Source organism: Myotis myotis, unplaced genomic scaffold (genome assembly GCF_014108235.1).
Source record: "Myotis myotis isolate mMyoMyo1 unplaced genomic scaffold, mMyoMyo1.p scaffold_m19_p_12, whole genome shotgun sequence".
In the NCBI taxonomy this organism is placed as follows: Eukaryota; Metazoa; Chordata; class Mammalia; order Chiroptera; family Vespertilionidae; genus Myotis; species Myotis myotis.
The window spans coordinates 23,355,091-23,370,831 of NW_023416316.1; the positions used below are offsets into that span (position 1 = coordinate 23,355,091).

Consider the following 15,741-nt stretch of genomic DNA (forward strand, 5'->3'; position numbering starts at 1 on the left):
TCTCTAAAAAAATCAATAAAAACATATTTGTAAGTATAACGTTTAAAAAGTCATTAAGCATCAGTCTATGAAGTAGGAAAAAGATAATAGCTTTCATTCTAGGAATAAAACAGACAAATACAGGGAGGTAGATGTAAGAAACACACTGTTCTAGAACTTAGGAGAATCCGCCCTACAAAACCCTCTGACTTCAGTCCTCAATTTTCTCATCTGTAAAGTGAGAGGATTAAATTAGAAAATAAATTTCAAGATCCTATTCAACCTTAACATTCTCTGATTCTGGTAGAATTTATAATAATTAAGTCATGAAAGGAATATGTGGTTTATAACTTAGACCTTGTATTTAATAAATACAATGTTATCTTTTAATAAAAAATTATATAACACCTTCTTAATAAATAATAGGTTTTTTACATAAAAGTCAAGGCACGCTGGCTAATACCATATTTCAGCATCTCAGTTTTCTATACCCAAAAGGTCTAGATAGCTGGGTCAAAATTACCTTCAGACAAATGTTACTATTCATGAAAAGCATATAGAAGGGACCTTGAAGTAGTTATAAAAACTGTATATATCTTTCTTGGTACCTTGACCCATTTAAAAGTAGAATTTTTTAAAATCACAGTCATCACTGAGATACATATAAATGGTTAAACTTGACCACAATCAATAATAAATATTTTATAGACTAAAAGATTAGATGCCCCTAACATTTATTTTTTGTCTCCTTCCGTGGTAGGAACAACCATTGTCACTTAATCACTTACTGTGTAGGTAAAGGAACCAATTTGTTCCTTCATGTTTTCCCCGGTGATTACATCACCTCTTGGCCTGGACAAAGCTGCCCGTCCCAGTGTGTGTTGGTTCCTTAGTCTGCATGCTCATTGCTGGGAAGCCCTCCCCTAGTCTGTGCCCACTTCCTTACGCTGAGAGTCTGTATCTGCAAGAACAGTGGTTGCAAGTTCTCAAATAAATAGAACACACAAAATTGATTCAGTACATACAACAGGGTTGCCTTGATTGGGCACAGACTACCCATTATATCACGGGGAGGTGTTCATAGAAAGATGAGTATGTCACCGTGCGGATGTCACATTTGGGGCCACCTCTGAGACTAGATGGAATCTGTTCCACTTCTAAGCCCAAGATCTCTTTCAATTTAGGGGTGAAAAATGAGAGCAGAAAAAATGTACGAAATAGGACTGAAGAGAGATACTGTCAAAGGAATAAAAACAGATCAATAGACCAAGCCAATCAATCACGGACAACTATTTTGACTCTGGACACTATTATAAAACAGTCCTGAGGAAAAACACCGAAAAGAACTAAATCTGTACACACACACACACACACACACACACACACACACACACAATGGTGTTTCATCATGCCATATTATTAATACAAAATGAGAAGAAGAGAGTGTAACATCTATTATCTGTTCTTTCTGCAAGTCCATATTACTCATTTCTCTCTTGTCTTTGGACTGATATCGACTTTGGAAAACATGTTCTTCCAAATCAAACCACTCAGATTGAAATGGATAGACACGTCAATCCAAGTGACCAGCGAGCGGAAACAGCAAATTCGGGCTTTGGTGAATTCACTTTTTACTGCACTTACTGGTCTTTGGCCAATTCTCACCTATTTTGAAATACATTCCAAGTACATTATCAGACATTAATTTTACCAATTCCCATCCAAATAGCTGATTTTGACATTATATAATGCCGAAAATGGTGTTATCCTGTTGTAAGCGAGTTGTAAAACTCGCTTTGGGCATTAGTGCTAATTAAAGCATATTCCTACTACTCAGTGAAAGGCTTGAATAGCATTTAAGGCTGAATAAGGCACAGGACTGAAAAATACACAGCAAAAAAATACACATGAGTAAGAGAGAATGAGTAAATCTCTATAAGTATTTTAAAATATGCACTAAGGGTAAATTGAAGCAGGGAAGATCCATTTGTGCTCTAAGGTCCTGGAGTCAGCAGTAAGGCTTTTAGAATCAACCATAAAAAAGGCAAGCACCACAGGGAAATAAAAGAAGGTTGAGGCTAGGAATAAACAGCAACCTGATGAAAGGAAGAAACAGACATGACTGTGTTGATGATTAATTATTACTACTCCACCAAACAACACCGCTTCTTACAGGGAATGAATGGAAAATTGGACAATGCTACCCAGGCTGAACATGAGCGAAAAAATAAAACAATATAATGTCAGTCTGTGCAACTGGGATTTCTATACATAAATTTTACTTATATAAAATATTTACTTACTATCATCTAAAATTTTGAAGCGGTTTTGGAATTTTTAATACATGAAAATATCCGTAAAAATTTTTGTGTAAAAATTCAAGGTAAGAAGAAACTAGTATTGATACTAGTTGAAAGTATAATAGGATAATTTAGAATAAGAGTACTTCTGCTTTAGCCTTTGGTATAAAATTACCAATGAAAAAAAAAAGACAGAGGTAAAACCAAAAAATATTACAAATGGATTTTCATTCTAAAATATAACATTTTAAACTGACTTGAATAACTACAGCATTATATCAACTTAAGAGAGAAGTCAATAGACTAGCATTAAATAGAAAAATAAAATAAAAGGCACATAAAATATACAGAAGCAGGTTAAATGATACCTTCCTATAACATAATTTAAAAACAAAACAAAAACAAAAACCCTCCACATAAGTTTATCCCTTTTCCTCAGTCAACTCACCCAACGTTTTCTGCATCTTCATCACACTCAGCTTTATATTTGCAAGGTCCACACTTGGAGTGTTTTCTGTGAACTTCTGCCCCTGACCCTTCCTCTTCTGTTTAAAAAGAAAAATTAAATTTTCAACCAAGATTTAGGATCCTTCCCAGATATGCTTCATATTTCAGCAGCAAATATTCTATTTCTGGGGGAAAGGTACGCAAGCTCTTAAAAACAATTACTTCCAAAATCTATCAACGATAAAGTCCAAGAAGGTTGCCAATACTGAGTACAACATATTCTGTGAGAAAAACAAGTATTGGTGCTGGCAAAATAATCCACTAAATTATGCACAAAGGAGCAATACAGTAGGTTTTAATAATTAGTTCCTTTACAAGAATTACCATATAACATTATTTAAGAGAGAGAGGGGGGAAAAAACATGAGCAATAATTTTAGTCCAGTGATTACTCTATTGAAATTGCCTTTCTAACTAGATAACAACTAATTCCAGAGTTTTTTTAAAAAATCCTCAAATTCCAAGAAGGAAAGGGCGTCTCTTTACAAAGGGTGCCCCTTTTTCTGCTTTGCCACTTAGCACAGCCAAAAACACCCAGAATGCAGAAGTGTGTGGGAATCCCATGATTCATCTCAAAAAAACAATAACTACCACCAGACCCCAATTCAGCTCACATCCCATATTTTAGGGAGCCCAATATTTGTGGGTCTCAATTTGAGTGGACCCTATCCTAATGATCTCAAACTGGACAGAGAGATTCATTTTGAGGCCAATTTACTCTTTACTCAAGGAATTTCCCAATCTGGTTTGGGGAAAAACACCTTATTCAAGGCATATCAATCAGTAAAAAGGTATTAAAAGGAAAGTACCCAAACCTAAGGTGCCCTTTTGATAAAACTTCCAATTTTTAGTGTCTGCCTATATTTTAAGCCCGGATTCTCATGAACACTCCCAAACAGATTCCAAGGACCATAATCCTACATATATTTAAGGCCCAGAAACATCATGAGATCTAGAAATTACACAGTCACCTGGAGCTCGCATATGTTCGTGTATTAATCTGAGCAAACCTCTCAGCCTTTCTAACTCAATTCAGTTTACATCCACAGGGCAAGACATCCAATATCTGTGATCAACTTCCATTTCTTCAATATAATAATGAGGGCAGTTTCCTAATTAATGTCTGACCACATGATCTCTTAAAATCCTTTCCAGCTCTAAGATCTGGAACTTATGACCTGACCTTTCACACATGATCATGAAGTCTCTGCTTAAATATGTCCATTTAAATCAAATTCTATTGTTCAACAGCTGTAATCTTTTTTTTTTTTTTTTTTTTTTAAGCTGAAACTGTCATACCTGAACTTCTTCCTCAGGACAGTTCTTCTATTCTCTAGGTGACTTAAAATCCTTACCAAACGTAAAATTTTAGGATTCTATGAAATGCGCTAAGTCTGGAGTAAGGTTTTAAATCGTGCTGAAAGGATCACACTATATTTGTTTCATCTGTATAAGTGTGAACCTTACCAGTGAGTTTTCTGTTAGTGTATCCCCATAGAACCTCAAACATTATTTTGTAGACAGTGGATACTCATTAAGAATCACAGCTTCATTAAACTCTGAGATAGATTAGTCACTCTTAATTCTTCTCATCTAGAGTAAACTTTGTTATAGGCTGTTCCCAAATATTAGTTTTCTATAGCAGAAATAATTCATATATTTGCACAATAAAATTAAAACCAAACAGGAACATTTTAATGGTTTAAATTAAACTTTAGATTCACCAGAGTTTGTTCCGCAAGTCTTCTCTTTGCTGTGCACAACTCACGCTAGAGTTTTTGAAAACCTGTATCCTGAAAATTCCTTGGGAGTAAAACTGTGTAAGCATGGGGTGGGAGAGAGTTACAAATACCCTGGTCCAAGCTAGAATCACTTGTGGGGGTGATCCCAGGAGAGGCACTCGGGAACAACCTCAGCTCAACAGGAGCTACATTTCCCCTTCCTCTAACAACAAATCTTTAGTGAAAAAAATAACTGCCTGAAACAAAGATGCCAGGCTACGGGGGACAGGGGGACTGGGGGAGGGGGGGCTATGGCTAAGGGTGGGAGTTTTTCCTGGATAATGAAAATGTTCTAAAATTGACTGTGTGATGTACAACTCTGTGAACATACCAAAAGCCACTGAATCGTACACTTTAAATGGGCAGACTGCATGGTATGTGAATTTTAGCTCAATAAAGCTATTTTACAAAGTGAAAGAAAACAAATGCCCTTCACAAGGTACCTGAAACTTACCTCCTTCTCCAGATCCAGAGCCATTATCTGAGAGAAAAAAAAGAAAAGAGTATAGATGAACACTTTTCCTGGACATTTCATCAAACAGAAATTTTCTTATCAAAAATCAAACTGGGATATCCATTCTCAGGCAGCCCTTTTCTCATTTTCTTTTTACTATCTACCAGTTCATTCTTACATACCTATTTTGTACCTTTCTCAAAATATAAATTCTTTGGACACATAACCATCTATACCTCAGACGTCTTTGTAGCCCATTCAGGAAATATCCAGGGGCCTTGCACAGAGTAGAGACCAATAAATATTGTAAAGCAAATGGCTAAATAGAAAATATTTTAATGAACTCACTTAAAAGGTAGAAGAAAACTTTGATTTTGCTAAAGCGTGAGAGAAATACGGAAGAAGCTGTTTTTATGAGAAAGGGAGAGAAAGAGCTTTGGGTCTTGCTCCAAATATCTTCTTAATGAAATCTGTGGCTAAAACCCCAAAGCCAAAAGGTTAAGAAATGCCCCAAGGTTCAGAAGGAAAAAACCCTCAGGGTTACGGTTTTCATATTCTTGATGAAAATTCACTTCCTCTAGGAAACCTAACCAGAAGGAATCTCACCAAGATGTAGGTGGGAGACTTGTTACTAGTGAAACGAAAAAGCCTCCCTCAAAGTTACCAGCAAGAAGCCAGGCTAAAACGTAATGAATGTAAAATACTGATTTTATAATCCTAAGAGAACCAACATATGGCACAGAGCACGCTGGATAGAGAGTCATGCTGCAGGATCATCGGCACCCAGCAGTAAAATAGCAGGAACGGCCTGTAAAGAGCCTCCCACTTTATCAGCACTCTGCAGGGGAGGGTATACTGGAGAACCCACCAGCTCTCCAAACAGTTCTCTAGAGTGGGAGACAACACCTATAACAACACTGCTGCCTTCTCTTCCAGCTCCTTCAGACAGTCATCGAATCCCCAGATGGGGCAGAAATTGGAAAAACATTTTCTATGTAGTGCCCACTGCAAAATCTTCATGGGGTTTTATGGAAAGTCTTCCATTGCGTTCAATTTTGATCAGCCATAAAAAAAAAAACAATACATCTTCTCTAAGTAGTAAGGAAAATAAGGAGTGAAAGCAGAAAAAGAAAAAGAGAGAAGAGGGGAACTCAATTTAAAATAGTTTTTATGACTAAAATTTTCTCAGGAAAACACTCCCTTTTTCTTCTATCCCACACTGATTGGGTATATATAGTATATGCTGGACAACATGGTAAATGTGAGGAATAAATTGATAAATAAGGCAGTCCCAGCGGATGAGATACTTAATCACTTCCAATCTTTTTACAACCCATGTCCAAGTTAAAAAATAAAATATCTAATACCTTCTTTTAGTGTTATTTAGAATTTCCCAATAAATTAAATATTGTTATAACTGCATAGCCAGTTCAAACTGGTCTTATCCTGTGTCTAACCAGATACTGAGTTGGTTTTTCAAAAACAACAGAACAAATCTATGTCCTGCAGCCGTAGCACATGCAGAGGAGAGAATTCTGACCAATAAAACAGGAACCAAAGTTTCACATCCCCTGCCCCTTCCCCAACCAAAGAGCTGAGACTGGACCTGAACTCAATCATGGGAATCCTTTCAGAAGCAAAGGGTCCAGGAAGATCCAGTACTTAAAGCCCTCCAATTGAAACCTGCCCCTCCTACCCTAACCCATTAACTTCCACCCCAAACCCTCAATGGGGAGACAGATTTGAGCCTTGCCTCCTTGCCTGTGGACATGCCAATAAAGCCTTTTCTTTTCTCAAAAGCCAATATTTTGTATTGGCTTCTATGCACGGGCAGCAAGCCATTGCTTGGGAGCATCATGACTACTCTGCTAATGAGGATGAATTCTGTATTTTCACTGTACACACGCCTTCCCCAGCCCACACAACTCCACCCATCCCTAGGATTATGATGTGCCTCCCTAGGCAGGGCATACTGCCTTCCAGTTGAGAAATAACTGACCTGGCTAGAAACAGGTATGTCCGATAAATGAAATACAGTGAGGCATATGCACAAAGTGTGAACAAACTCTGCCAGGAGATGGCATGGAAGAAAGATTTCACAGAGGAGCAAAGGCTTAACCTTGATCTTAAATCATTAAGAGTTTTCAAGTAAACAAAAGAAAATGCTATTTTTAGCACAGGGAATAGGACCAATCAAGGAGCAAATGACAAGAATAACACTGGCCCGTCCAGCAAACAACACGTTGATATAGTGCCTTAGAGCTGAGCTTATTCAGTCCTCATTTAACTACCCCAAGAGGCGATATGCACTTCACGGTTTGAGGCTCCGAGTTTGGTTAAGGGGCTTGTCCAAGTCAGACAGTGAATAAGAGCTGGAGCTACTTCAAAGGCAGGTTTTTTAACCCTTATGTGGTGCTCTTTCCAAGTTACCACTCTGCCTTCAAATGTTTAACATTCACTGCCTATCAAAGCATTTGGTGTCTTAAATACATACTCTTCACAAATAATGCACGATTAATTGGGGACTGCAGAGAACCCCATATTCCTTTATGGTCTCTAAATTAGGTATTTGAAACACAACATATATAAGAATCACACCAAATGATAGTTAACTGGCCTAAGAACATAATAATTTCACCAAGCGCCTAATGATTTAGTGTCTGGAAAAGAATTTGGCCTTGCCCAAAGAGATGTCTGGCCTTTGTCCTCAGCTTCTGGAAGGGCATCTATGTCATACCTTCTAGAAGTGTCTTTTTTAGGAAAGGTACTGACCACATCAGATCTTAGGGTGTGGCCTGCCACATTCAATAGTCTTTGGGTTAAAGACCAACCATGTAATTTAAAGTGGGGGCTTTGGAGTTTAAAATCAACCACATGGACAATCAATCAATCATGCTTATGTAAAGGAGGCCCAATAATAACTCTGAACATAGGCACTGTAATAAGTAGGGAAAGAAAGGAATGGATACATCATATAAGAGTAGTCGCTATCTTTACTGCTAACCTTCATACAATAATTCTAATTACAATACCTTATCTTCATCACTGCCCCCAAATACAAATGCAAGTAGGAAACTTACATTGATGCTTTCCAAAATAAACCATCACCCATTCAGGAAGGAAGCGAGAAGGAAGTAAATATAAACAAGTGGGAGGAGAGGGGTGACGAGTGTTGACAGACAGAAAAAAGAAGACAGGAAAAGAAGGGCTTGGAAATAGACACATCCTGGGAGGCCACTAATGGCTTTCTATGAATATTTCCCACCCCTTCCTCCCACCAAAAAATAAAAATCAACAAAATGGGGCTCATATCATGTCCCACCCCAGATCTTATTCTAATAGTCAAACCACAAGCGAAAGAAATGCCAAGTCCCCACAAAAAAAAGGCATTAAGCATCAAAAGTATACTGAGAAGCCCAGCCGGGTATGGCTCAGTGGTTGAGCGTTGTTGACCCAGGAACCAAGAGGTCATAGGTTTGATTCTAGGTTGTGGGCTCGATCCCCAGTGGGGGGCGTGCAGGAGGCAGCCAATCAATGATTCTCTCTCATCACTGATGTTTCTCTCTCTCTTTCCCTCTCCCTTCCTCTCTGACATCAATAAAAATATATATTAAAAAAAAAAGTATACTGTTGATTCATGACCACTGGGGGTTAAAAAAATGATATGGAGGAAAAGAGCCCCCTATTCCCTACACAATCCCCACCAATCCATACAGCAGTTCTGAGAATACACCTCTGACTGCAAACTTCCTTTTAGGAAATATGGCAGAACCATTTCTTGCATTTACTGAGAAAAATATCACAACATACCAGAGTAGCATGGTCCTCTTGCTACCACTGTTATCTCTTTCTGGTGTTTACAAGCAGCTCTTCTGAGAAAGCATTCATTTTGATATGTGTCCCCATTTGATGCACAGACAGGAATGTAATTTGTATGGCACTACAAAACAAACAAAAGTAAGTATCAGAAATAGGCATGAATATTAATAGTTTATTTCGTATTCACGAGTGCACTACCATAGCAGTATGACACACTTCTAACTACAGAATAGTTTTTTCTTTTATTTGGTTTAAAAAAAGAGACTACTTTCTCCTACCTTTTGCATATTCATAATGAAAAGAACTATTAACTACCCATAAAAATAAGAATGAAAATCCCTTTCCTATCCACTTTATACGCTTGCTATAAAGATCCAGTGAGATAAGTTAAGAGGAAATTGCTGGCAATGTTTATAATGAGTGCTAAAAATTAAATGTCTTTTTATTATGATCAAAATTCATTTATTCAATACCTCTGGTACAGTCCCAAGGTAAATGCTAGATGACACAAAGAAATACATGATCTTTCTTCTCTATATATATTTTAGTACATATATGTGATAAAGCATGTACTAAATCAAAAGAGTAGACAATAAGTACAATATCTAATACCTACTACTGTAAGCTAGAGTATTCAAGAAAAGCCTTCTCGCCCTAACCGGTTTGGCTCAGTGGATAGAGCGTCGGCCTGCGGACTGAAGGGTCCCAGGTTCGATTCTGGTCAAGGGCATATACCTTGGTTGCGGGCACATCCCCAGTAGGAGGTGTGCAGGAGGCAGCTGATCGATGTTTCTCTCTCATCGATGTTTCTAACTCTCTATCTCTCTCCCTTCCTCTCTGTAAAAAGTCAATAAAACATATTTAAAAAAAAAAAAAAAAAGAAAAGCCTTCTCAGAGAAAGTGAAATGTGAACTGGGCCCTGAAGGATGAGTAGAAATAAGACAGGTGAAGAAATGACACAAGACCTGTATGTTTTAAAAAATTTTAAACTTCTATATGTCAAAAATGTCAAAAACAACTAAAGTCTTAAAATCTGGAGAGAATATATGACACAAGTTATTATCATTACTAAAAAAGAGATTATATAAATTAATAAAAAAATGGACAAAAGACAAATTTACAGAACAATTACAAATGGCCAATTAACATACAAAAAATGCTGACCTTCTCTAGTAATCAATAAAGTGAAATACTACTTTTAGCTTACAGAACTGGCTATTAAAGAAACAAAAACTTCATCTTGGTGGGCGAGAACATAATTTAACAACACATTTCAAGAGTCTTGAAAAAGGAATGCAGTTTTTGATCCAGAATTACATATTTAGGGATCTATCTGAAGGAAACTATTACAAATTTATTTTTTCAATTATAGTTAATATGATTTTGTATCAGTTTCAGGTGTACAGCATAGTGGTTAGGTAATCACATACTTTACAAAGTGCTTCCCCCAAGCCCAGCTGGCATGGCAGGTGGTTGCACATTGACCAGGAGTTGGACCAGGAGTTAAGAGTTCAAATCGTCCCAGTCAGCACACATGCCCAGGTTGCAGGCTCAATCCACAGTGTGGGGTGTACAGGAGACAGCTGATGGATTATTCTCTCTAACAATTGAAGTTTCTATCTTTCTCTCCCTCTCCCTTCATCTCTGAAATCAATGTATATATAGTTTTTAAAGTGTTTCCCCCAATATTACCAGTACTTACCTGGCACCATACATAGTTATTACAATATCAACTATATTCCCTATGCTGTACCTTACATTCCTGACTATTTTGTAACTACCTATTTGTACTTCTTAAATCCCTTCACCTTTTTCACCCAGTCCCCCAAGCCTCCTCCCTCTGACAATCATCCATTTCTTCTAGGTATATATGAGTCTGTTCAAATTTCAAACAAAAATGTATTAGTATAAAAAAATGTAAAAACAATATAAAGCATGTTATATCTGTTCAAGTAATTAATATTACAGTCACTGAGAATTACCTTTTAAAAGAATACTGTGTGGCAGATAAAGGTAACATATTGTTAGATATAAAGCAGGCAACAATGCCACATATATAAACTTCTGAGAATTCTGTGCCATTTTAAAATGTATTATTTAGTTCACAAAACTGAATGCAACTTTTAAAATGATATAAGTAAAAATACAGCAAGAAAATTATATATATATGTGTGTGTGTATATATATATATACATATATATATATATATTCTCAATTACTTAGAAAAATAAACATTCATAAAGTATATCCTGGAACAAAACATCAGTAAGTTTTTCAGATTACTTGTCATGATTTTTTATTTCCATTATTTTGTGTTTTCCTCAATTTTTCTCCAATGCACAAGATTTATTTTTATCATTTGTTTACTCTTAAATATGACATGCTACCACAAGTCAAGCACTGGTAAAAACAATCTCTAATAAAATATTTTATGAGCAAGTTTGCATGCTATCCATTATCAGCAGACTCCTACAATAACTTCAATTAAAATTAAAGTTTTACTTTATTGCTCCAATATTCATGAATCACATCCCTCCATTCTCTTCCCCTAAATTGTACATAATAACTTGTATGATGTCTGCAGGAGTCAATATTTTTTTTGTAATTAAACAATGCATAATTGTAAAGGAGATCATAAGCTCCAAGATGTCAAGTGCTAACTCTATGAACTTTTCAACCAACTCTTTGCTCAACAAATGCTTAATGACTTTTTAATGGTGTGCTCTCAAAGGTGTTAATAGCGCTCCCTAGGCAGAGATGTCCCTATGAAAGAATTTTGGTTGTTAGAATGATACTGTCATTTAGCAGAAAGATTTTCTGGTTGTTACAATGATAAAGAACATCACTGTCATTTAGCAGATGGATTCCATGGATGCTAGCTAGATGTATGTCCTGCAAAGGAAAAAACAGTACCACACAACAAAGACACACACACTATACAATTTCTGAATGCATCTGTAGCCATTCATATGGGAACTATGGCAAGACTTACTATAGATAAGTAAGGCTGCTCTGCTATAACTTATCCTAATATTAGTTCTTATTCTAGCATCCACCATACCTCTACATTTTTGTCTTTAGATATTTCTGCTATAAAATAGCACTAATCTTTAGTAAATGAAAACATTCATCACAAGTAGATAGATATAAGCATGTGACTACTGTATTTTCTTCTACTGTAATCATGCCCAAGCATTTACATGTTGAATAATTTATAGTAGAATAATTTATTTTACTATAATTTTTTTATTTCTCCTTTACATTGCAATTATATATTATATTGATTTCTTTAATTATGTGTTTATGTAGGTTGCATTATCTATGAATTTCATTAAAGAATAGTAAAGAAACAGAATACAAATTATTGGTTATAAAAAAGGGTCATTAAGTCTGATAGGGCTGAAAATCTCTAAGGTAATAGCTAACACTTATTCAAGAGTTTACATCTAGTCAACACTAGTGACAAGTTATGTCCTATCTAACTTAAATATCGTAACAATCCTGTGAAGCACATGACAGTGCTTAGAGCAGGGGTGGGCAAACTTTTTGACTAGAGGGCCACAATGGGTTATTAAACTGGACGGGAGGGCCGGGACAAAAGCATGGATGGAATGTTTGTGTGAACTAATATAAATTCAAAGTAAACATCATTACATAAAAGGGCACGGTCTTTTTTTTTTTTTTAGTTTTATTAATTTAAAACGGGCCGGATCCGGCCCGCGGGCCGTAGTTTGCCCACGGCTGGCTTAGAGCCTGGGCTCTCAAGTAAGCGTTGAACTCCAAACCTGGGTCCACCATCTATGTGATTATGGGCTAACACCAGTGCCATTTTCCCCACCTGGAAAATGGTAATTATAATATCTACCTAATAAAGATGTTATGAGGATTAAATAAAAGATATTCATCTTTAGCATTTATATCTGGCCACAGTAAATTCTCAATCAACATTAGCTGGTTTGGGTATTGCTATTATCATTTCTGACTCTTAAGTAGGCCCAGGGTCATAGCTAATAAGTGGAAGACCTCATTTCCTCACAATTGATATACTCTAAACACTACACAAGTCATACGTCACCTGGTGGTAGCAACAGAGGACTTAACATAGCCTGAGCAATGTCCCTCAAATTCAACCTAACAAGCTCATACCTAGGAGTGAGCATAGGATAGGAGAAGTAGACCAGCTATTCCTTGGTCAGTCCATTTCCAAGGGTCTTTCTTAGGAACCTCTCCTTATGCTATGGGCAAATTAAGGGATGTGGGCAATTTTCACATGGCAACTCCTGACTTAGGCACTGACTCTAGCCTAAGGTCTGCCTTCTCTATACCACCTCCCTTACTGGGGAAAAGAACTCTCCACTATACCTTCTCTTGAGCAGGAAGTGTTTTGAAGTAGTTTAGAAAATAATAATGTTGTGATGGTTGATTTAGTGGGTCAATTGACTGGAACCTAGGTTGCCCAGATTAAACATTATTTCTGGATGTGTCTGTGAGTGTGTTTCTAGATGAGATTCACAGTTGAATCAGCAAACTAAGTGCTCTCCCCATTATAGTTGGGATCATCCAACCCACTGAGGGCCTGAATAGAATGAAATAGTGGAGGAAGAAAGAATTCCCTCTCTCTGCCTATTGAATGGGAACATGGGTTAGTCTTCTGGTTCTCGGGTGTCTGACTCAGACTGAGACTTACATTATCAGCTCACCTGATTCGCAGATCTTCAGACTTGAACTGGAACAAAGAGGAAGAAAGAAAGCAGGGAAAACATCGCAGGCACTCCTCTTCATATATTACTCAAGTTTTAATGGAAAGATGCAGTATTGATCATTTCTCTTTGTACCAAATTAATAAAAGTAGCTTTGTGTACATAATGTGGCAAAATATCATAGCTCTTATTTGTAGACAAAAAAAAATTAGACTTTATTTAAAATCTTGTTATTTTTTATTACAATGACATCCCTGGAAGCTTATATTAACACTGAAAGCATGCTAAATCATAACCAAGTTTTTTAAATGAATTGAAAGATATAGCTAAAGCACCCTCATATGTTCAACTGGCTTATGAGGTCGTTGTTCTTAAACTAGCAAGAGTCTAAGTCATTTATAAGCTTATAAGGAGGCAGAGTAGTAGTCAAAGGAAGGTTGGCCCAGCAGCAGGATCAAATCAGCTGTAAGCCCTTAGGCAGTTTGCTCCTATAAGGCAAGGAACTTTAAACATCTTTATATCCTCAGCATCTAGCCTAGCACATAGTACAAAGCAAGCACTGGATAAGTGTCTACTGCTCTCAACTCCTAACTTTTATTTCCCTTTCCTTCGTTGCCACCAGTAAGAATGCAAGGGATTCAGGCAGATCATGAGAGGATTTTCTAGCTGTTCACGTTTGTTTAAAAGGTCAAAAACACTGTCTTTAAGAGTTACAGGGAAAGACTTCCAAAGAATGAACATCACAATCATAAAGACAAAAATAGACAAACATGATGTGAAAATTTAATACTATCAAAAATGAAAATGACAACAGGATAACTTCTTTAAAATACAGAGTTCTAATCTAAACAGAAAAGGAACCATCTCTAAGGTAAACCTACTAAGTGATTTAGTGCTTAAAAGAGAAATTAGGCAGTGCCCTCGGTGGTCCCGTAACCATCTCTTGCTTCAACACTGTTTGGGCAGAGCAGACCCAGGGACGCCCCTTCTTCCAGCCTCTGGCTACTCTCCTGCGTCTTATCCAGTCACCACCTTCAGAACCACCTCCAGGACCTGCCAACACACCGTTTTGTGTGTTTTTCTTTTTATAACTTCATTCCTTATTGCTGAACAGCCATGTGCTCCCAAATTCGTCAGAATTATTCCACCAAGGCAGAGGCTGCGGTCAAGCCTGGTCAACCCGCATCTGCGGGCCTCACACACCTACCTCTCTCTGGGCTTCTATTTCGACAATGAGATGTGGCTCTGGAGGGCGTGGGCTGCTTCTTCCATGAGTTGGCAGAGAAGAAGCGCAAGGGCGCTGAGCGTCTCTTAAAAGTTGCAAAACCAGCGCCGTGGCTGCATCCTCTTCCAGGACGTGCTGAAGCCTCCCCAAATGAATGGGCAAAATTCAGGGCCATGGACGCCGCCCTGGCCTTGGAGAGGAACCTGAAACAGGCTCTTTTGGAGCTGCTGGCCCTGGGTTCTACCCGCACACCTCATCTCCGTGACTTCCCGGAGAACCACTTCCGGGATGAGGAGGTGAAACTCATCAAGAAGGTGGGCGACCACCTGGTTCACATTTGCAGGCCAGCCGGCCCCCAGGCTGGGCTGGGCGAATATCTCTGGAAAGGCTCACCCTCAAGCACGAGGAGGCGGCTTTGGAGCTCAGAGGCCTTTGAGGGGCCCCTCGGCATTCCCTGGTGTCTGCTTTTACCTGAGCCTCTCCCCAAACTGGTAGCCATTCTTTACCACCATAAAGCCCTCTCCCATGCATTGGACCAAATGAAACAATAAGCTTTTTGCAGAAAAAAAAAAGAAAAAGAAATAGAAAGAGGACACATTTGTATACGACAGACTATTTCTAGAAGGAAATACAAGAAGTAATAGATGTTGCCTCTGAGAAAAGCAATTGGTAGTCTGGAATGGAAAGCAGACATTTTTCTTTATAGCAGCTACTAGAGAAGCGGTTCTCAACCTGTGGGTCGCGACCCCTTTGGGGGTCAAACAACCCTTTCACAGGGGTCGCCTAAGACCATCAGAAAATACATATATGATTGCACATATTGTTTACAGTAGCAAAATTACAGTTATGAAGTAGCAACGAAAATAATTTTATGATTGGGGGTCACCACAACATGAGGAACTGTATTAAAGGGTCGCGGCATTAGGAAGGTTGAGAACCACTGTACTAGAGACCCAGTGCACAAATTTGTGCACAGG

At 37.8% G+C, this 15,741-nt stretch overlaps 1 protein-coding gene across 1 annotated transcript in view; it reads right to left on the reverse strand.

The window, feature by feature from the left end:
• The window catches only part of TMEFF1 (transmembrane protein with EGF like and two follistatin like domains 1), a 78,415-nt gene that overhangs the window by 38,554 nt on the left and 24,120 nt on the right, over positions 1 to 15,741 (reverse strand). Inside the window, exons 3-5 of the mRNA XM_036330188.1 lie at positions 8,831 to 8,960; positions 5,021 to 5,047; positions 2,728 to 2,824 (exon numbers count right to left, since the gene is read on the reverse strand). Of these exons, the coding sequence (XP_036186081.1) occupies positions 2,728 to 2,824; positions 5,021 to 5,047; positions 8,831 to 8,960 (254 nt within the window). The remainder of the gene's footprint in view (positions 1 to 2,727; positions 2,825 to 5,020; positions 5,048 to 8,830; positions 8,961 to 15,741) is intronic.